We start from the raw sequence: 23,776 nt of genomic DNA on the forward strand, positions 1-23,776 counted from the left end.
TTTGCTGAATAATTCAAATGTTGTGCTGGAGAACACTGTAACTTTATCAATTTGGGAAGCATTCTAATACAAATCACTCTCTCGGTGCATACATGTTGTTTGGTGCTCTTGTGGTAGCCACAACATGCAGTGGATGAAGGAAACTGGACTGTATTAGGAAAATAGATATATCTGTGTGCAGGCCAAACATTAACAGGTGGAAATAACAAGAGTCCCACATCGTCCAGAAAGTAGATAAGTATATGCATCACTCTCATAAATAAGTTGTATGGAGAGCATATAGTACACATCAGCAACCTTAAACCAGTGAGACCCAGTCCGTCAGTTGCAGTCCTTAAATCTGCTACTGCTGTTATTTAGCCATGCAACTTTGTGCCAGCGGAGTTCTCTCTCCATTCTGCACATAGTGACCTCAAGAGACGTATGCATAGTTTAGTCAGTGTAAGAAGACACAGCAGTCAGTTGCAACTTGCGTGTATTGCAGCATATCCAGATTTTGGTCACGGAGTAACCATCTTCAACGCAGCAGAGAAAGTTAATACATTTCAGCCGTTATTTGACATAGTCCCTCTATGACTATATACATCAAGAGTTAACAAATTGAGTGCAGTTTGAACTCTTGATGTGTGTACTCCAACAGAGACTATGTCAGATTATGGCTGAAATGTGTTAACATTATCTGCTGCATTGGAGATGGTCACTCAGTGGCCAAAGTCGAGATCTGCACAATAAACACAAGTTGAAACTGAATGCTGTACCTTCTTTCACTAGTTGAAAGAAGTACAGTCGCTGAGTGCTTCCAGGTACCAGATGGAGTAAATTTAGTATGTATAATTACATTGATTGATCCGTCAATACATCTGGCAGTACTACAAGAATAACAACTTACCATCAGGTGATTTATATGTGGACTGTAGATACATGTATGTCCAAATATCTGGTCTGTTTTGTATATGTAAGCGCCACCCGGCAATCATCATCAGGTCAGTGGTTTTTTAATGTATAATTTAATTTAAATATTTCTACTGTAGGCTAAAATTAATCAAGTAAGAACTCTGTCAGCTGGAAGTAAACAAAACTGTCACCCCTCCCCATAATGGACTATACACAAGAACATACTTACTGAGGTCTACTGTTAATCTCACTTTAAAAAGACTACTATGCATACAGTTCTATGTAATGAATCTGGGAGCAGACTGACATACGCATTACATTTTCTTTGATGTTAACACCCAAAGTGTTGTATCAAGATTGTTTCAATACAGCTTTCTGTATTACATATTCCAATCAAGTTGCAAGACATACACCTACCTAGCTGATTTATATCAGCAGACATGAACTTGATACATTGCAATTAAATTGTATTCTCAAGTTATTGATGTCAAGTTTACATTAACTTAAGAAAGTCAAAATTGTAGAAGTGAATGTTGCTCTGAAATGTTGTGTTAGGGGGACTGTAGTGAGACAATGTTTACCAGGTGCTAGCTGATGTCCCAGTACACCTAACTACATCTACATCTACATATATACTCTGGCAGAGGGTATATCCCAATGTACTGTTTATTAGGGTTTCTTCCCATTCCATACATGTATGGAGTGTGGGGAGAATGATTGTTTGAATGCCTCTGTGGATATGTAATTATCCTGATCTTATCCTTACAATGCCTATGTGAGTGATACATAGGAGACTGTAGTACATTCCTAAAGTCATCATTTAAGCCAGTTCTTGAAACTTTGTTTATAGACTTTCTCTGGGTAGTTTATGTCTATCATCAAGAGTCTTCCAGTTCAGTTCATTCATGATCTGTCCCACAGATCAAACATGTGACCATCCATCTCTGTATATGTTCAGTATGCCTTGTTAGTCCTGTTTGGTCCCACACATTTCAATAATATTCTAGAATGGGTTATATGAGTGATTTTCAAGCAGTCTCCTTTGTATACAGATTGCACTTCCCCAGTGTTCTACCAGTAAACTGAAGTCTCTCACCTGCTTTCCCCATGACTGAGCTTATGTGATCATTCCCTTTCATATCCCTAAAAAGTGTTACACCCAGTATTTGTATGAGTTGGCCAGTTCCAACAGTGACTCATTGATGTTCTAGGATATAATTTTTTTTTTGTTTTCGTTTTGTTAAGTGCAGAATTTTACATTTCTCAACATTTAAAGGAAGTTGCAAATTGTTGCACCATTTTGAAGTCTTATAAAGATTTTACTGAATATTTATGCAGCTTCTTTCAGATAGTACTTCATTATAGGTAACTGCACCATCTGCAAAAAGTCTAAGGTTTCTATTAATATTGTCTGCAAGTTCATTAATATACAATGTGAACAACAAGGATCCCAACACACTTCACTGTGACACACCTGAAGTTACTTCTACATCTGACAATGACTCTCCATGCAAGATAATGTGCTTCATCCTCCCTACCAAGAAGTTGTCAATACAGTCACAAATTCCACTTGATACTGCATATGATTGTACAGGTGTGATACTGAGTCAAATGCTTTTTGAAAATCAAGGAATACTGCGTATACCCAGTTGCCTTGATCCAAAGCTTTCAGAATGTCATGTGAGAAAAGTGCGAGTTGGGTTTCACATGACTGACATTTTCGAAATCTGTGCTGGTTGGAATTGAGGAGGTCATTCAGTTCAAGATGCATCAGTATGTTTGAACTCAGAATATGTCCTGAGATTCTACAACAAATCAGTGTCAAGGATATTGGATGATAGTTTTTAGTTGCTTCTACTACCCTTCTTGTAGATAGGGGTGACCTGCGCCTTTTTCCAAGAACCGGGTAAGGTTTTTTTGCTTGAGGGATCTACAGTACATTATAGTTAGAAGAGGGACTAACTCAGCCGCAAATTCAGTGTGGAATCTGACAGGGATTCCATCGGGGACTGGAGCTCTGTTCAATTTTAATGATTTCCACTGTTTCTCAGCACAACTGATACTAATACTTGTTTCATTCATCTTATCCATGGCATCAGGATTAAATTGGAGCAATCCTCCTGGGTTTTCCTTTATAAAGGAACATTTGAAAATGGAGTTAAGCATTTCAGCTTTTGCTCTGCAACCCTCAGCTTTATTTCCTGTCTCATTCATTAGGGACTGGACTCTAACTTTGGTGCCATTAATAGCCTTTGCATATGACCAGTTTTATAAAAGATCACCTGACAATATTCTGCTACAATAGTCATTGAAAGCATCGTGCATTTCTCCCTTGACAGCTAAATGCATTTCATTCAGCATCTCTTTATCTATAGCCCTAAGCTTTGTTTTACACCTACTATGCAGTAATCTCTGTTTCTTTAGAAGTTTCTTTGCAGTGACTGTATACCATGGAGGTTCCCTCCCATTATGAACTGTTTGACTGAGTACATGTCTATCGAGTGCATGTTCAACTATCTTTTAAACTTGAGCCATAGTTACTCTATATGCTCCTGCCCTGTGTTGAAAGTTTCAAGTTCCTTGTTGAGATATGGCATTACTAATTTTTTAAATCTAGTTTACTGAACATATGTATCTTTCTGCTTGTTTTAGTTGTCTTTGTACCTTGGTAATCATTGTTGCCACAACTGCGCCATGGTCGCTGATGCCAGTTTTGGTGTGAACACCTCAAAGAAGTCAGGTCTTTTTGTTGCCATTAGCTCCAGCATATTTCTATCATGTACGGGGTTCCTATCTGTACTAGGTAGTTTCCAGAGAGTGCATTTAGTAATGTTTCACAAGATCTGTTATCCACCACTAACAAAACTGTAATTTTTCCAATTAATTGTGGGATAATTAAAGTCACCACCAATGATTAAAGTATGATTGAGGAACTTACAACATACAATGAACTGAGGCTTTCCGTTGCATCGAGAAGGATCCAGTTATCATTTTATTTCCACCCCTGATACTGAGATATGCGCCCAAACAGTCTCACATGCAGCTTCAATTTCTATCTTGGTGGATTTGAGTTTCTTGTCTACTGCGACAAATACACCACCTCCGTTTCCCATTTGCCTATCCTTTTGAAATGTGCTTAAATTTTCCTCAAAAATCTCACTGCTGTCGATTTTAAGTTTCAACCATCTTTCTGTACCTAGTATTATGTGAGCTTCACTACTTTTCATGAGAGCTCCAAACTCTGTCACTTTGTTGCGATCTTACAATGATACTGGATTTCCGAAGCTCTTGTTTTCTGGATTGGATGGAGACTCACCTAATCTAAGACACCATTGTGTGCACCCCACACACAGTCAATTACTTGAGTTGCAGCCTCTGATGTGTAGTGCACACCTGACTTAGGGGGACCCTACAGGTCTCAACCACATGGTGCAAGTCCAGGAAGTCTTAGCCTAGCTTGTCTCAGAACCTTTGAAGTCTCTATTTGAGTCTTTCCACTCGGCTGAGAACCAAAGAGCCTTGATCAGTTTTGGGGACAATACTGCAAATTGTGAGCTTTGTTGAAACTCAGTGCACAAGGCTGGTCTTCTCAAACTTCTCTGCCAGTTGGTGGACTGACCCAAGACAACAGGCATCATTTGTTCCAGCATGCACCACAATCAGCAGTTGACTGCATACTGTTCCATCAATGGCTGCAGGAATAGCCTCTTCAACATGTTGAATGAGGCCCCCAGGCACACACACTGAGTACATGTGGTGTCCTTTCCTGTCCCTTGCTGCCATTTCCCTAAGGGGTACCATCATTCACCATATGTTGGAACTGCTGATGATTAATAGGCCCCTACCCTTTTGCATTTGCCTGCTCTTAACACCAGACAAACAGGTGTTCCTGGTCCCCCCCCCCCCCCCCTCCTGACAAAAATCCACCATGGATCCTTGCTCCTTACATTTGCGTCAATACACAAAAGTTTCCTGATCTCTAGCCAGATACCAGTCCCACATACTGTTCCTGTGCTGTTGCTTGGCTCGTGAAATCCCTCCTAATGGCCTTACCATCAAATTACCCATCTCTGTCTCTGGTTGCCACCCCTCCTTCCACAATGACCTCCACCTGTTCAGATTCCTCCAATCCTTAGCCCTCACCAACATAAGTCCTGCAAAACCATATCAACCAAGCCCAATTTTCCTTGCAGTGCCTTCACTCCAACTGCAAAATTCTCCTGCTATGTAATCCCAAATTCCTGGAACCCGAAACACACATTGAAACTCTTGCCCTGCAGGAACTTGAGCAACATGCACAACGCCACCTCAAAAAGCTCTCCATCCTACTCACTTCCTACTCCCACCTCGGAGTACCACTGTCCACCACTTCTACAACAACCTCAAAACCTCCCCCACACCCCCTCATAGCTGACAAACCCTGTCTCTCAGACCTACTACACTTACCCACCCTCCAAAACTCCCTGCCACCACCACACAGAACCCAAAACCTAAACAGACCCGCGACACTGTTACTGACATTTCCTCCAGAAGCCTAAGTCCCACAGAAATATCAGTCCTTTCCAAAGGCCTCACCTTTTGCCCCACTCCCAAATCCAACCATGCCGGACTAGTTAAGGACCTTCTCTCCTTCTCCCGGTTCCTACAGTGGAAACACTTTTTCGCCACCAACCTGACCAGTCAGACTCAACCAAAGACCAATATTGAACCTTGCCTAACGCAGTTCACTCCTCCATCCAACCATGATCCACCCCCACTGCCTCCAAACCACCCCCTGTTAACTTTCCAGAATTTCTTAACCTCGAACCTTGCCTCAACATCATTCCCCAAATCCCTCAACATGCAAACTAACCTTACATCCACAGAAAGAACTGCAGTCCACCATCTAAAAACTGATTCCGACCTTATAATCCTACCTGCTGACAGAGGCTCCACCACTGTTGTTTTGAACCGCAAGGATTACATGGCAGAAGGACTCTGTCAGCTGTCAGATACTTCCACCTACAAACCATGCCACAGTGATCCCATTCCAGTAATCCTGCAGGATCTCCAGTCACTACTCAAATCCTTAGGCTCATCCCAGAACTCCTTCCCAGAGTCCATCTCTCTACTTATCCCTACCACTCCCCACACTCCCATCTTCTACATGCTTCCTAAAGTCCATAAACCCAACCACTCAGGACGTCCCATTGTGGCCGGTTACTGTGCCCCCACTGAGAGAATCTCTGCTTTCGTAGACTAACATCTTCAACCTGTTACTCGGAACCAATCCTCCTATATAGAAGATACCAACCATTTCCTCAACCTACTCTCCACAGTTCCTGTCCCTTTACCACACGGTGCCCTGCTCGTCACTACTGATGCCACCTCCCTGTACACTTAACATTCCTAATGCCCATGGCCTTACTGCTATCGAACACTACCTTTCTAGACGCCCTATGGATTCCAAACCAACAACCTCCTGCCTAGTCTCCATGACCAACTATATCCTTACCCACAATTACTTCTCCTTTGAAGGCATTACCTACAAACAAATCCGCAGTACGGCTATGGGCACCCACATGGCACCATCCTATGCAAACCTATTCAGGGCCATCTAAAGGAATCCTTCCCAAAATCCCAGAATCCTAAACCCCTTACCTGGTTCAGATTCATTGATGACATCTTTGCTGTCTGGATTGAAGGTGGGAACACCTTATTCACTTTCGTTCAGAACCTCAACAACTTCTCCCTGCCGCCGTTGGATAAGCAGCTGCAGCAGCAAGTCGTATACTCCTAGCTCACTCATTTGTTACATAGTTTAATTCTTAATTTCTTTGCGTGTTTTTGGTACTTGCATTGTTTAATTCATAAATTTCGGGCGTATTATAGTATTTGAGAGTTGTAGCATCGCGTTTTAGTACCTGAATAGTGTAAATTCGCGTAGTCGTCTGTCATCTGTTTTTGTTTTGAACGGCCAGTGTCGGTTGGTCACAGTCAGTGTGCTCCCTGCCGCCGTTGGATAAGCAGCTGCAGCAGCAAGTCGTATACTCCTAGCTCACTCATTTGTTACATAGTTTAATTCTTAATTTCTTTGCGTGTTTTTGGTACTTGCATTGTTTAATTCATAAATTTCGGGCGTATTATAGTATTTGAGAGTTGTAGCATCACGTTTTAGTACTCGAATAGTGTTAAATCGCGTAGTCTCCTTCCGCCGCCGAGCAGTGTGTCAGCAGTGCACAAGTGGCAGCATTACTGCATTTACTAGGCAATCTTGTATTTTAATAACCGCTTCAATTTTGTGTCGTTTTGTTTGCGCTCTCTGTAGATTAGTTCAGACGTTCTTTGCACAAGTTTTTAGCATGGATAGGGACTGCAACTGCTGTGTTCGGATGCAGGCTGAGTTGGCATCCCTTCGCTCCCAGCTTCAGGCAGTGTTGGCTTCGGTCACACAGCTTGAGGCTGTTGCCAATGGGCATCACTGTGGGGGTCCGGATGGGGGTTTGTCGGGGACGGCCAGCTCGTCCCACGCATCCCCCGATCGGACTACGACTGTGGTTGCCCGGGATACTGCCCGCATTGAGGCTGCTCCCTCACCTGTGGTAGAGTGGGAGGTCGTCTCAAGGTGTGGCAGGGGGCGAAAGACATTCCGGAGGGCTGAACGGAAGGCCTCTCCAGTTTGTCTGACGAACCGGTTTCGGGCTCTGTCTCAGGCTGATACTGATCTTCAGCCTGACATGGCTGCTTGTCCTGTTCCAGAGGTTGCCCCTCAGTCTGCAAGATCCGGGCAGTCGCAGAGGGTGGGCTTACTGGTAGTTGGGAGCTCCAACGTCAGGCGCGTAATGGGGCCCCTTAGGGATATGGCAGCAAGGGAGGGGAAGAAAACCAAAGTGCACTCCGTGTGCATACCGGGGGGAGTCATTCCAGATGTGGAAAGGGTCCTTCCGGATGCCATGAAGGGTACAGGGTGCACCCATCTGCAGGTGGTCGCTCATGTCGGCACCAATGATGTGTGTCGCTATGGATCGGAGGAAATCCTCTCTGGCTTCCGGCGGCTATCTGATTTGGTGAAGACTGCCAGTCTCGCTAGCGGGATGAAAGCAGAGCTCACCATCTGCAGCATCATCGACAGGACTGACTGCGGACCTTTGGTACAGAGCCGAGTGGAGGGTCTGAATCAGAGGTTGAGACGGTTCTGCGACCATGTGGGCTGCAGATTCCTCGACTTGCGCCATAGGGTGGTGGGGTTTCGGGTTCCGCTGGATAGGTCAGGAGTCCACTACACGCAACAAGCGGCTACACGGATAGCAGGGGTTGTGTGGCGTGGGCTGGGCGGTTTTTTAGGTTAGATGGCCTCGGGCAAGTGCAGAAAGGGCAACAGCCTCAACGGGTGTGGGGCAAAGTCAGGACATGCGGGGACCAAGCAGCAATCGGTATTGTAATTGTAAACTGTCGAAGCTGCGTTGGTAAAGTACCGGAACTTCAAGCGCTGATAGATAGCACCGAAGCTGAAATCGTTATAGGTACAGAAAGCTGGCTGAAGCCAGAGATAAATTCTGCCGAAATTTTTACAAAGGCACAGACGGTGTTTAGAAAGGATAGATTGCATGCAACCGGTGGTGGAGTGTTCGTCGCTGTTAGTAGTAGTTTATCCTGTAGTGAAGTAGAAGTGGATAGTTCCTGTGAATTATTATGGGTGGAGGTTACACTCAACAACCGAGCTAGGTTAATAATTGGCTCCTTTTACCGACCCCCCGACTCAGCAGCATTAGTGGCAGAACAACTGAGAGAAAATTTGGAATACATTTCACATAAATTTTCTCAGCATGTTATGGTCTTAGGTGGAGATTTCAATTTACCAGATATAGACTGGGACACTCAGATGTTTAGGACGGGTGGTAGGGACAGAGCATCGAGTGACATTATACTGAGTGCACTATCCGAAAATTACCTCGAGCAATTAAACAGAGAACCGACTCGTGGAGATAACATCTTGGACCTACTGATAACAAACAGACCCGAACTTTTCGACTCTGTAAGTGCAGAACAGGGAATCAGTGATCATAAGGCCGTTGCAGCATCCCTGAATATGGAAGTTAATAGGAATATAAAAAAAGGGAGGAAGGTTTATCTGTTTAGCAAGAGTAATAGAAGGCAGATTTCAGACTACCTAACAGATCAAAACGAAAATTTCTGTTCCGACACTGACAATGTTGAGTGTTTATGGAAAAAGTTCAAGGCAATCGTAAAATGCGTTTTAGACAGGTACGTGCCGAGCAAAACTGTGAGGGATGAGAAAAACCCACCGTGGTACAACAACAAAGTTAGGAAACTACTGCGAAAGCAAAGAGAGCTTCACTCCAAGTTTAAACACAGCCAAAACCTCTCAGACAAACAGAAGCTAAACGATGTCAAAGTTAGCGTAAGGAGGGCTATGCGTGAAGCGTTCAGTGAATTCGAAAGTAAAATACTAGGTACCGACTTGACAGAAAATCCTAGGAAGTTCTGGTCTTACGTTAAATCAGTAAGTGGCTCGAAACATCATGTCCAGACACTCCGGGATGATGATGGCATTGAAACAGAGGATGACAAGCGTAAAACTGAAATACTAAACACCTTTTTCCAAAGCTGTTTCACAGAGGAAGACCGCACTGCAGTTCCTTCTCTAAATCCTCGCACCAACGAAAAAATGGCTGACATTGAAATAAGTGTCCAAGGAATAGAAAAGCAACTGGAATCACTCAACAGAGGAAAGTCCACTGGACCTGACGGGATACCAATTCGATTCTACACAGAGTACGCGAAAGAACTTGCCCCCCTTCTAACAGCCGTGTACCGCAAGTCTCTAGAGGAACAGAAGGTTCCAAATGATTGGAAAAGAGCACAGGTAGTCCCAGTCTTCAAGAAGGGTCGTCGAGCAGATGCGCAAAACTATAGACCTATCTCTCTGACGTCGATCTGTTGTAGAATTTTAGAACATGTCTTTTGCTCGAGTATCATGTCGTTTTTGGAAACTCAGAATCTACTATGTAGGAATCAACATGGATTCCGGAAACAGCGATCGTGTGAAACCCAACTCACTTTATTTGTTCATGAGACCCAGAAAATATTAGATACAGGCTCCCAGGTAGATGCCATTTTCCTTGACTTCCGGAAGGCGTTCGATACAGTTCCGCACTGTCGCCTGATAAACAAAGTAAGAGCCTACGGAATATCAGACCAGCTGTGTGGCTGGATTGAAGAGTTTTTAGCAAACAGAACACAGCATGTTGTTCTCAATGGAGAGACATCTACAGACGTTAAAGTAACCTCTGGCGTGCCACAGGGGAGTGTTATGGGACCATTGCTTTTCACAATATATATAAATGACCTAGTAGATAGTGTCGGAAGTTCCATGCGGCTTTTCGCGGATGATGCTGTAGTATACAGAGAAGTTGCAGCATTAGAAAATTGTAGCGAAATGCAGGAAGATCTGCAGCGGATAGGCACTTGGTGCAGGGAGTGGCAACTGACCCTTAACATAGACAAATGTAATGTATTGCGAATACATAGAAAGAAGGATCCTTTATTGTATGATTATATGATAGCGGAACAAACACTGGTAGCAGTTACTTCTGTAAAATATCTGGGAGTATGCGTGCGGAACGATTTGAAGTGGAATGATCATATAAAATTAATTGTTGGTAAGGCGGGTACCAGGTTGAGATTCATTGGGAGAGTCCTTAGAAAATGTAGTCCATCAACAAAGGAGGTGGCTTACAAAACACTCGTTCGACCTATACTTGAGTATTGCTCATCAGTGTGGGATCCGTACCAGATCGGGTTGACGGAGGAGATAGAGAAGATCCAAAGAAGAGCGGCGCGTTTCGTCACAGGGTTATTTGGTAACCGTGATAGCGTTACGGAGATGTTTAACAAACTCAAGTGGCAGACCCTGCAAGAGAGGCGCTCTGCATCGCGGTGTAGCTTGCTCGCCAGGTTTCGAGAGGGTGCGTTTCTGGATGAGGTATCGAATATATTGCTTCCCCCTACTTATACCTCCCGAGGTGATCACGAGTGTAAAATTAGAGAGATTAGAGCGCGCACAGAGGCTTTCAGACAGTCGTTCTTCCCGCAAACCATACGCGACTGGAACAGGAAAGGGAGATAATGACAGTGGCACGTAAAGTGCCCTCCGCCACACACCGTTGGGTGGCTTGCGGAGTATAAATGTAGATGTAGATGTAGATGTAGATTTGCTTCACCTGGTCCTACTCAACCGAACAAGCCACCTTCCTAAATGTTGACCTTCACCTCAGAATGGCTGCATCAGCAGCAATACCTCCACTTCGACAGCTGCCACCTATTCCATACCAAGAAGTCCCTTCCATGCAGCCTAGCCTTGGTCATCGCATCCGCTGTGACGAGCGGTCCCTCTCAAAATATACTGAGGGTCTCACTGAAGCCTTCACTGACCTTAATTATCCTCCCATCCTTGTACGAGGGCAGTTCAATAAGTAATGCAACACATTTTTTTTCTCAGCAAATTTTGGTTGAAAAAACCGGAAATTTCTTGTGGAATATTTTCAAACATTCCCGCTTCGTCTCGTGTAGTTTCATTGACTTCCGACAGGTGGCAGCGCTGTACGGAGCTGTTAAAATGGCGTCTGTAACGGATGTGCGTTGCAAACAACGGGCAGTGATCGAGTTTCTTTTGGCGGAAAACCAGGGCATCTCAGATATTCATAGGCGCTTGCAGAATGTCTACGGTGATCTGGCAGTGGACAAAAGCACGGTGAGTCGTTGGGCAAAGCGTGTGTCATCATCGCCGCAAGGTCAAGGAAGACTGTCTGATCTCCTGCGTGTGGGCCGGCCGTGCACAGCTGTGACTCCTGCAATGGCGGAGCGTGCGAACACACTCGTTCGAGATGATCGACGGATCACCGTCAAACAACGCAGTGCTCAACTTGACATCTCTGTTGGTAGTGCTGTCACAATTGTTCACCAGTTGGGATATTCAAAGGTTTGTTCCCGCTGGGTCCCTTGTTGTCTAACCGAACACCATAAAGAGCAAAGGAGAACCATCTGTGCGGAATTGCTTGCTCGTCATGTAGCTGAGGGTACAATTTTTTGTCAAAGATTGTTACAGGCGATGAAACATGGGTTCATCACTTCGAACCTGAAACAAAACGGCAATCAATGGAGTGGCACCACACCCACTCCACTACCAAGAAAAAGTTTAAAGCCATACCCTCAGCCGGTAAAGTCATGGTTACAGTCTTCTGGGACGCTGAAGGGGTTATTCTGTTCGATGTCCTTCCCCATGGTCAAACGATCAACTCTGAAGTGTATTGTGCTACTCTTCAGAAATTGAAGAAACGACTTCAGCGTGTTCGTAGGCACAAAAATTTGAACGAACTTCTCCTTCTTCATGACAACGCAAGACCTCACACAAGTCTTCGCACCCGAGAGGAGCTCACAAAACTTCAGTGAACTGTTCTTCCTCATGCACCCTACAGCCCCGATCTCGCACCGTCGGATTTCCATATGTTTGGCCCAATGAAGGACGCAATCCGTGGGAGGCACTACGCGGATGATGAAGAAGTTATTGATGCAGTACGACGTTGGCTCCGACATCGACCAGTGGAATGGTACCGTGCAGGCATACAGGCCCTCATTTCAAGGTGGTGTAAGGCCGTAGCATTGAATGGAGATTACGTTGAAAAATAGTGTTGTGTAGCTAAAAGATTGGGGAATAACCTGGTGTATTTCAATGCTGAATAAAACAACCCCTGTTTCAGAAAAAAAATGTGTTGCATTACTTATTGAACTGCCCTCGTACAAAAACAAATCTCCCATGTCTTATCTTTCCAGTCTCCCACCACCTCCCAAAGTCCCACAGTCCGGCCACAGAGAAGCATTCCCCTCATAACTCAGTACCATTCGGGACTGGAGCAACTGAATTACATTCTCCGCCAGGGTTTCAATTACCTTTCGCCATGCCCTGAAATGAAAAATGTCCTGCCCACTATACTTATCACCCCTCCTACCTTGGTATTCCGCCGTCCACCGAACATACACAATATACTCGTCCATCCTTACACAACCCCTGCTCCCAGTCCCTTACCTCATGGCTCATACCCCTGTAATAGACCTAGATGCAAGACCTGTCCCATACATCCTCCTACCACCACCGCTCCAGTCCAGTCACTAACATCACCTAGCCCATCAAAGGCAGGGCTACCTGTGAAACCAGTCATGTGATTTACAAGCTAAGCTGCAACCACTGTGCTGCAGTCTATGTAGGCTTGACAACCAACAAGCTGTCAGTCCACATGAAAGGCCACCAACAAACTGTAGCCAAAAAACAAGTGGACCACCCTGTTTCTGAACATGCTGCCAAACATGGTATCCCTCATCTCAATGACTGCTTCACAGCCTGTGCCATATAAATCCTCCCAACCAACACCAGCATTTCTGAATTGCGCAGATGTGAACTTTCCCTGCAATACATCCTACGTTCCCGTAACCCTCCTGGCCTTAACCTTCGTTAATCACTGTCCTCACCCATCCAGTCCCCTCCCAGTTCCCATTCCAGCACTACACAACCGTCATTTCACCGCCACACCCAGTCTTTTAATTTATTTTTATTTCTTTTTATTTCTCTTCTTTCCGCTACTTACCCCCTCCCCCCTGTGCACCTTCTCTCCTGCCCTCCGTCTAAACTGCAACACTTCACTGTCCGCCCCTCCAACCATACTATCCCTCCCCCTCCCCACCTCCTCCTTACCTGCACCCAGTCGCCACTCCCATCATGCACTGGTGCTGCTGCTTGCAGTGTGGTTTCAGCTCTCTGAGACTGCAGACGTGTGTTAAAGTTGCATTTGTGTGTGTGTGTGTGTGTGTGTGTGTGTGTGTGTCTACTGCTGACAAAGGCCTTAATGGCCGAAAGCTATATGGTGAGTAGCAACTTTCCTTCTTTAGTATTGTTGCTTTTTCCTTTTGTATGATAGCACAATGAGCTCACACAAATTATTTGGACAATTTGTCCTGTTTATCCTATTTGAACATTCTCATCTATTACTTCTATTGTATAATACACATGAATGTTAACACAGGGCTGGAGGGTGAAATTGGTAATAACTTCCTAAACATTCTGAACACTTCTAGTGGGGACACAAACGATAAACACTGCATCAGTGAACACTGCATCATTCCTAGTCCTAATATGAGGGCTTGTTGAAAAGTAATGCCTCTGATTTTTATTAATGTTCTACATCTTTATTCTTAATGTCTGCATATTTATTTCTGAACATAGTCACCCTGGCGATGAACACATTTCTCCCAAGTAGAGACCAGTTTGTGGATACTGTCACTATAAAATGTTTTACTTTGTTGACAGAGTCACAACCTCACGTCTGCTTGCTCAACTTCATCACTATCAAAGTGAAGTCCTCAAAGGTGTTCTATAAGTTTTGGAAACAGATTAGAATTGGTTGAGGCTAAGTCAGAACTGTACAGAGGATGATTGATGATCCAGAGCATCCGATAGCTGCAAGTGTCACAGTGTCATGTGTGAACAGACTCTTCAAATTCATGCTTTCAAGTTACTGAGGGTCTCTCATACACTGACATAGTTATGTTACACATTGCCACATTACATGCCACAATTTGGAGCCTTCTAACAACAGAATGTTGCAATTTGTGCCAGTGAAATGGGGTAGTCAACCGAATAAAATGCAATACCTCAACCGTTATTCAGAACAAAACAAAAAATTTGGAGGCATTACTTTTTAGCATGCCCTCGTACTTTACAGCTCTCGATGAGAAAATTGTGAAGTATTCATAAAAGTTCTTAACCTCTCTGATCATTACTTTTAGATAATAAAGCTAAAGTTAGTGTTGGTAAAACCATAATCTAACATGACAGTCACAATACTCCTGCTCATTTTTATTATACATCATTACAGCAGTGCTTCTGAATACGATATCAGATGAATGTGAATGGTATTATTTATATTGATTTGTAACATAGCTTTTACAATGGGTGTTTAAGTAATGCCATAAAAATCTTCAGTAACTGAAAACTGACACCACATTTGTCTTTCTTCAGTTTCCAGAAACACTGGGATACAGTAAATTGTACATTACAGAACTGTCTATTATTATTCTTGTGTAATATAAAGATACTTATTGAAGAATGTCATTTTCTTGTAAGCAACAGTAAACTTGACCTTGTGCAGAAAGATATCATGTATCTGCTCAACAGTGTGAAGTTTTCTTCATTATACTTCCAGCCAAATCAGTGAATGTGGAACATCGTACACTTGAATGGAATACCATTCCTACATTATTCAACATACCAAATAAGGTACGGTAACTGTAACTGAAGAGAAAACTACAGAGACCCGATAATAAAATGTCAAAAGCAATAAAACTGTATCTCAACATAAAAGGAACTAATTCCACAATTGTTGCTACATCCAATCCACAAATGGCAAAAATTTTCAACACATTCGCTTTTGAAGCAAAAGTAATTACGTACACAAATATATTTGTGCATTAGAAACTCGAGTGAGGTGTAAGAATATGTGAATCATTAGACTCCATGCAAACTGTTACACATCAAGGAAGGTGCCTATCATAGGAACAAAAGGAAAAAATATGCTTCTCATGCATGAAATGTCTTTATGTTCTCTTACTTTTAGCAGAGTAAGCTGCAGTTATTATAAACATATCTGAAAATATTTTTACTTGAATAAGTTGTAGTTTGCCACTGCATCAGTGAGATTTGGCTAGTTTCACATTTATTTCATGATCATTCATGTGTGTTGATAGTTTACAGATTCTTGGAATGCAAAAGTATAGTAACCATTTGCTAATTAAGTAGAGAAATAGTTAAAGACAAACATTAATCTTATGGCCTTCTTTCTCACTGCTAGGAGTGCTACTGTCATCCCAAGTGCGAGAGGGTAAGAAATTCCACAGCAGTGAGTGTCGTGACTTGTGTATGTCAGCCTGTTGCAAAACCCATAAAACTGTAGGCCTACAGAAGGATTTCCTGGGAACGTAAAATACATACTGTTTCTAGTGCATTGCAAATCAGACCTGGGATGAGGCATAGATGGGAACCATTGCTAAGTTTTCTAAGTCATGTACAATGTTTAAATTAATTTTTGAGGAGACTTTTCCAAAAGTAACCACTTGTCAGTAGCAGCTAAGGAAAATGTATCGATAACAGCAGATTTTAGAAAATCCTCCCAGATGCTTCAGTTCCTTACAAAAGTACTACAGTACTCCATAGTTCCTATATTACTATCACAGTATAAAATATATACAGGAGGGTGCTGCTTGCTACAGTAAAATCATTCAGAACAAAAAATATATAATGCAGGCTATAAAAGTGAAGTGTTATGGGATGTCATAAAACATGAAACTGAAAAAGGCAGACAGTAGTGTAATAATGTAAAAGTAAAAAATGAGGGGTAGAGTAGTAGAAAATCACGAGGAATTCACAAATTTTGTAAGTGACTGTTTCTTTGATACTGCAGAGACATTGCAACTAAATCTTTATGAAACAATGCAGGAGATTCTAATCAATGTTTAAAAATACCCAAGGTGATGTAGATAATGCTGAGACATGTAATTTAATATAAGACATATGGGGCTGCAAATGTCGGGAAATATCCCAAAAGTGGATGACAAATGTTGACTATGTGACATCACCAGAAGATGTATCTGACTGCATGTGCAGCGTTGGAGCCTATCGATCTGTCGCATCTGATCAGCTCAAACCAAACCAAGTATTTATGTCAGTCTGGCTCTGGGCCTACATGTGTAACTTTAGCATATGGGGCTCAGGGTTCGAGTCATGCATTTTGCAGGCAGTTCTTTTTCCATGGCATTAGACAGTTGTGTATGTATATTGAGGTAAAATTTATTATTTTATGTACCGGTCTTGTGTTCTCCGCTGATTATTTGCAAAATACAGTACGACAAAAATCTACCGCACTTCATCACAAGTAAATAAGTATAAGCTTCTGAATTGTATGGCTATCAGTAAATGACCTGCATATTCTTTACTAAATAAAGTATGTAAACAAAAAGAGGAGGGAGCAACAGAAAGAAACACAAAATTAGAACTGCTTTTGCTTTGTTACAGCAAGGGCAATAATTTGGTGACTTCTATGTTTACAACAGATGACATTTACAAAAGTATTTGAAAACAGAGCCGCATTGTGGAACAATATGTAGCACTGCCCCCTACCAGCGAAGGTAGAATCCACAAGCCCAGTTGCAACATGTGCGACGAGGTATGTCACCAGGCGATGTCACATTTTCAACTTTTGTCATCCACCTTTGGGGCATTTCCCGACATTTGCAGTCCCATGTGTCTTATACTAAATAACTTGTCCCAGTGTCATCTATGTTGTTTCGGGGATTTTTAAAAATTAATAAGAATCACCCTGTATATCACCCACAATGATGTACACAGCAAGCACAATGATGTTGTTTTCCACTACAGAGCTGGAAATCAGGAAGAAAACTTGAACATTAAAAAAATAAGAAGATGACAGCTATATATCAGGTTCCAGTCCCTGCGCAAAAGGCATTCATATATAACACACAAGCCCCATTATAAAACATAGTAAATGAGTTATTTATTTCAGTTATTTTTCCAGCATAACTAAAACACTCTTGGGTGATGCCCTTACTAAAGAGAGGAGATGCCAATGGTACTAAAAACTAAATCTCAGTTTCACCACTCTCTGCATTCTCAAAAATAATTGAGTTTTAAAAGATGCACTGATGCATTACATGTAATATTTTACAATATATGTTGCGTAACCACTTCCAAATGTTTCATTTGTGTTTAGTCATCATCACATTATTTGTGTTTGATTTAAACAGTGATCTCCAGCACTGAGTATGGTACATGTACGTTGGTTGTAAACCACATGTAGATGGACACAAGCCCGAAACCAGTCATATGTTAAATAAAATCACATTCTAATGTGATTGGTACGCTCAGTATTCTACACCCTATAACAGTCATGGAGTTCAACTGCATCAATTATGGATAAAGTACATTAAACAGTTTTAATGAAGCATAGTGTGCCTTCTGAAGCTAGTGAATTGTAGTATCAGTCATTATAGGGTTCACAAAAGTGATACTTGTATCTCTTGACAAGGAATTTTGTGTTACAGGCATATACTTAGACTTGTCCAAGGCTTTTGACACTGTTGGCCAAAAACTACTACTAAATGAAGCACAAGTTGTAAAGGGAATAGCAAATGAGTGGCTCCAGTCGTATCTGGAAAAAATGGAGCAGAAGATAGAAACAGTTTACACATTTACTGATGGTAAATTTCTAGTAAAACAATTGTCAGACAAAAAAGATGTACAAATGTAGTGAATCCTAAGGGCAGCACATTGGGTCCAATTCTGTTCTTAACGCATATCAGTGACTTTCCAGACAACATGGAGAAATAGTTCTCTTTACTGAAGATAACAACATCATAATCGCTGATAAAATGCCAGAACTCTTATGAGAGAAGACAGATGAAACCCTCAAGGATATTTATGTTTGGGCACTATGTAATAAATTAACAGATGGTTAATAATAATTAATGAAGCAGTTTTTAAGTTACAGTTGGTATTGCAAGTGTGGGACTACATAGCCAAGATGCTTTTGAGACGCAAAGATGGCTGATGTGGGACTGAAATCGACTGTGTTCCATAAGAAATAGTGGTACAGCAGTTTATTTTATAATGCAAATTTGTAACCTTCCTAAAAGCTGTTCAACATTGCCTGCACAAAATATTTCTAATATTATTTTATTTTTATTTAGCGTATGGCTAATACAGACATATCATGAAATTACGTATACATATGTACATATTGACACACAAGAAACTTAAGTTTGTCTTTACAACTGAATATCCAGTCCTTCAATCCAGTGCACTGCATCTGGAGTTGCTAGCAGGAAGTCCTCTTTGGCGCCGTGATAGGCTCGAATCCTGCATTCACTGACAATGTGGTGAACAGTCTGGTATGGAGCCCCGCAGTCACAAGCTGGATCAGGCAGCTTCTTCCACTTAAAGAGAGCATCCCTACATCACCCATGGCTGGTACGAATTCTGTTGAGAGTAGACCAGGTCTTGCGTGGTAAGTCGAATCCACTTGGGAGTTTAGCACCTGAGAAGATGTTATGTAGGTGCACATCTGTCACTGCTTCCCACCGCCCTTTCCATTCTTCAAGAGGTTTGAAATTCTTAGCAACCATGTCAGCAGCATCGCACAGAGTTGGATGACGTGATTTCAGTCTCCTGCGATTTAAAAGTGGCAGGTCGCTATGCACGGGTAGGTTAGAATTCCTGGAGATCTTGTGGAATTATCTCATAAGGGCAGTACATCTGCGTAGATCAGGAGGCATTATACCGGTTAACAGTGGAAGCCAATAAACTGGAGTAGATCTGATTGTGCCAGATATTATGCGCATTGTCATATTCAGCTGGGTATCAACAAGCCTTGTATGATGACTATTCATCCAAACAGGTGCACAATACTCAGCACTTGAGTATACCAAGCCCAGAGCTGAAGTTCGCAGGGTGGTTGCTGAAGATCCCCAGGTAGTTCCGCATAGCTTATGGAGGATGTTGTTTCGAGTCTTCAGCTTTTGAGCTAAGTTAAGAAGGTGTTGTTTGAAGCATAGTGTACGATCCAGGATGACACCAAGATATTTTGGGTTCCAGTTGTGACGAAGAATTCTGCCTCTGAAACTTACTTCCAGTTTTACGTTCACCAACTGGTTATTTAGATGGAAGCAACACACTTCTGTTTTACTCACACTGGATTGGAGTCTCCAGATTTTGAAGTAATTGTCTAATGCAGACAGGCCATTGGCTAAAATCTCTTCTGTTGCCTTCATTTCCTGGTGTTTGACGGCTAGAGCCAGGTCATCAGCATAGCAGTATTTTCTGGACGAAGTAGATCAGATAGATATAGGTTGAACAGTAAGGGTGAGAGAACTGATCCTTGAGGCAATCCATTGTTCAGCTTCTTCTCCTTACTTATGTTGCTTCCAGTGATTACCTGGAACTTCCGATCACTTAGCATGCTGTTAATCAGTCGAGCCATTGTTCTGCAGGGTATGATGCGGAGAAATTTGTAGATAAGGCCTTCCCTCCACACAGTGTCGAAGGCGGCAGTTAGATCAACAAATGCCACAGATGTTTTCTGCTTCATTTGGTATCCTGACTCTATGAAGGATGTGAGAGACAATACTTGGTCGCAGCAGCTACGCCCTGGTCTGAAGCCTGCCTGATCAACTGGAACGTTCTCTAAGATAGCGCTACTTATTCTGTTATATACAGGGTGTTTCAAAAATGACCGGTATATTTGAAACGGCAATAAAAACTAAACGAGCAGCGATAGAAATACACCGTTTGTTGCAATATGCTTGGGACAACAGTACGTTTTCAGGCGGACAAAGTTTCGAAATTACAGTAGTTACAATTTTCAACAACAGATGGCGCTGCAAGTGATGTGAAAGATATAGAAGACAACGCAGTCTGTGGGTGCGCCATTCTGTACGTCGTCTTTCTGCTGTAAGCGTGTGCTGTTCACAACGTGCAAGTGTGCTGTAGACAACATGGTTTATTCCTTAGAACAGAGGATTTTTCTGGTGTTGGAATTCCACCGCCTAGAACACAGTGTTGTTGCAACAAGACGAAGTTTTCAACGGAGGTTTAATGTAACCAAAGGACCGAAAAGCGATACAATAAAGGATCTGTTTGAAAAATTTCAACGGACTGGGAACGTGACGGATGAACGTGCTGGAAAGGTAGGGCGACCGCGTACGGCAACCACAGAGGGCAACGCGCAGCTAGTGCAGCAGGTGATTCAACAGCGGCCTGGGGTTTCCGTTCGCTGTGTTGAAGCTGCGGTCCAAATGACGCCAACGTCCACGTATCGTCTCATGCGCCAGAGTTTACACCTCTATCCATACAAAATTCAAACGCGGCAACCCGTCAGCGCCGCTACCATTGCTGCACGAGAGACATTCGCTAACGATATAGTGCACACTATTGATGACGGCGATATGCATGTGGGCAGCATTTGGTTTACTGACGAAGCTTATTTTTACCTGGACGGCTTCGTCAATAAACAGAACTGGCGCATATGGGGAACCGAAAAGCCCCATGTTGCAGTCCCATCGTCCCTGCATCCTCAAAAAGTATTAGTCTGGGCCGCCATTTCTTCCAAAGGAATCATTGGCCCATTTTTCAGATCCGAAACGATTACTGCATCACGCTTTCTGGACATTTTTTGTGAATTTGTGGCGGTACAAACTGCCTTAGATGACACTGCGAACACCTCGTGGTTTATGCAAGATGGTGCCCGGCCACATCGCACGGCCGACATCTTTAATTTCCTGAATGAATATTTCGATGATCGTGCGATTGCTTTGGGCTATCCGAAACATACAGGAGGCGGCGTGGATTGGCCTCCCTATTCACCAGACATGAACCCCTGTGACTTCTTTCTGTGGGGACACTTGAAAGACCAGGTGTACCGCCAGAATCCAGAAACAATTGAACAGCTGAAGCAGTACATCTCATCTGCATGTGAAGCCATTCCGCCAGACACGTTGTCAAAGGTTTCGGGTAATTTCATTCAGAGACTACGCCATATTATTGCTACGCATGGTGGATATGTGGAAAATATCATACTATAGAGTTTCCCAGACCGCAGCGCCATCTGTTGTTGAAAATTATAACTACTGTAATTTCGAAAGTTTGTCTGCCTGAAAATGTACTGTTGTCCCAAGCATATTGCAACAAACGGTGTATTTCTATCGCTGCTCATTTAGTTTTTATTGCCGTTTCAAATATACCGGTCATTTTTGAAACACCCTGTATTAGCCTTTCAAAAAGCTTGTAGCAGCAGCTGAGTAGGGAAATGGGGTGATAGTTTTCTACCTTGTTGCTGGGTTTGCCAGGTTTCAGAACAGATATTATCTTCACCTTTTTAAACTCAGATGGAAGTTGACCATCAGCAGGATGTCAGTGAAGAATTCTGCCAGCCATTTCTTAGCTTTTCCTCCCATATGGATCAGGTAGCGTTGCTCACGTCCGTAGGTTTAACCTTGAAATACCCTACACGTGCCTCCTGGGTGGTGCTAATTGAGCAACAGTGATTACAGGCAGCCAGACTATCCATAGGATCTCCTGGCAATGACATATCAATTAATTTCTAATAAATTAGCATTGAACATAAAGAAAACAAAGCATAAAGAGGGAAAACAATTCTGTTGCATTAAGTATAGATCATAAATCTAGAGATTGTGTAACAAACACCAAGTTTTTAGAGATGAATATTAACTGTTGCTTAACATGGAATTAATACATGGAGATACTGTCAAAAAGAATGCTATTAGCTTGTTATGCTCTTAGATGCGTTCTTAGTGAGGCAATATGATATGCGATACAATACACAATGTGACTCGGGATACGATACAGAAGCAACCTGCATTGGTTGAACTCATAAGAAAATAGTTGAAGCTGCTTAACTGGTACACATCGGGATGACAGCAATATGACACTGACATGTATGTCTATCATATTGTCTGGAGCAACAAAGTGTGCTGCTTGCTCCATGCAACTTCGTCATATGATGCACTTTCCTTGCACTATGTCTCATTTACCTTATTGATAAAGGTGTTTCTCGAACTTAATAGCCACAAAGTATTGGTTTGAGTTGATTTCATTGCACCTAGTGTAGACAGGTGCTTTTGCAGTGAAGTAAAGCTGGAAACTGATCTAAGCATCTCTCTCCCAGAAACTGGAACAGCACTGCAATACACACAAAATTTCTATCTAGATTTCAAAAATACAGTTACTGTTATGAAAAAATTTCACATACAAATTGATATTTTAGTAAAACTCGGGGTCAAAAATATCTTGCTATCAGTTGTGCTTTTTATATATAACAGCTGAATATTATGAGACAGAATTATGACAAGTACCTTCAGTAGACAAAAGGTCTGTACTGCTGCTAGACACATTTAAAAGCACATATACTTTTCTAGCTTTCTGAACTAATTATACCTTCATCAGGGAGGAGAGAGGGACAGTTTGGGGAAGGTTAGAAAAGAAGAGGTGACAAAAGATCATCACTCAAGGATGAGAGCAACCCACCTGTTGTAGGAACAAGGGATACGAAGATTTTATTTGTCTTCTGTCATCCTCTCAGTAATTGAGTTTCTCTTGATACCTGAGTGAACTGCCTCACCAATTTGACCTTCCACTTTTTAGGTTACTGTATGTACTTTTATGTGTGTCTATCAGCAGTACAGACGCTTTACATCATGAAGGTAAGTACGGGCCATCAGTTCCTTGTATTCTTTCTTCAGGTGTTAGGTATTTGCCTGTTACGTCCTTTTGTTGCCGGCAATTCTGTCTCATAATTTTAAACTTTTCTTAAGTGCACTTTGCTTTTCAACAGTGTATATTTTCATTGTTTATCAGTGGTACCCTGTGTGTAGTGAAGTAAATGCGTGTTGTTGATGTAGTTGAAAATTCTATTCATACTATTTGCTTTCAGCAGTATCCGTCTTACTGATTTACCTTCCATTGATGAAACTATGGAAAGTGCTCCTCTTGTTGAGGAAAACACTGTTGATGACATCAAGAACAGAGACAAAACATCCTCAGTGAATGAAAATGATTTTGCAGAAACAAAGGTTAGTGATGAGTCAGATTTCAAGTTTGCCATGAAAGGTTTTAATGCTTGTGTTGACAAAAAACTTACCAGTAGTTTTAAACCTACTGTTGATTGAAAAGAATCAGAATTATTATTATACATGCACTCATTTTTATGAATTTAGTTTCTTTACATGTATTTTCTGTTTTATGAAG

At 42.3% G+C, this 23,776-nt stretch overlaps 1 protein-coding gene across 2 annotated transcripts in view; it reads left to right on the forward strand.

The window, feature by feature from the left end:
* Nucleotides 1-23,776, forward strand: part of LOC126191253 (uncharacterized) — a 143,018-nt gene that overhangs the window by 33,926 nt on the left and 85,316 nt on the right. Inside the window, exon 3 of one of the 2 annotated variants that reach the window (XM_049932062.1) lies at nt 23,463-23,601. In XM_049932062.1, the coding sequence (XP_049788019.1) occupies nt 23,463-23,601 (139 nt within the window). The remainder of the gene's footprint in view (nt 1-23,462; nt 23,602-23,776) is intronic. The other variant, XM_049932063.1, reaches the window with a different exon arrangement.

This window comes from Schistocerca cancellata, chromosome 6, assembly GCF_023864275.1.
Source record: "Schistocerca cancellata isolate TAMUIC-IGC-003103 chromosome 6, iqSchCanc2.1, whole genome shotgun sequence".
Taxonomy (NCBI): Eukaryota; Metazoa; Arthropoda; class Insecta; order Orthoptera; family Acrididae; genus Schistocerca; species Schistocerca cancellata.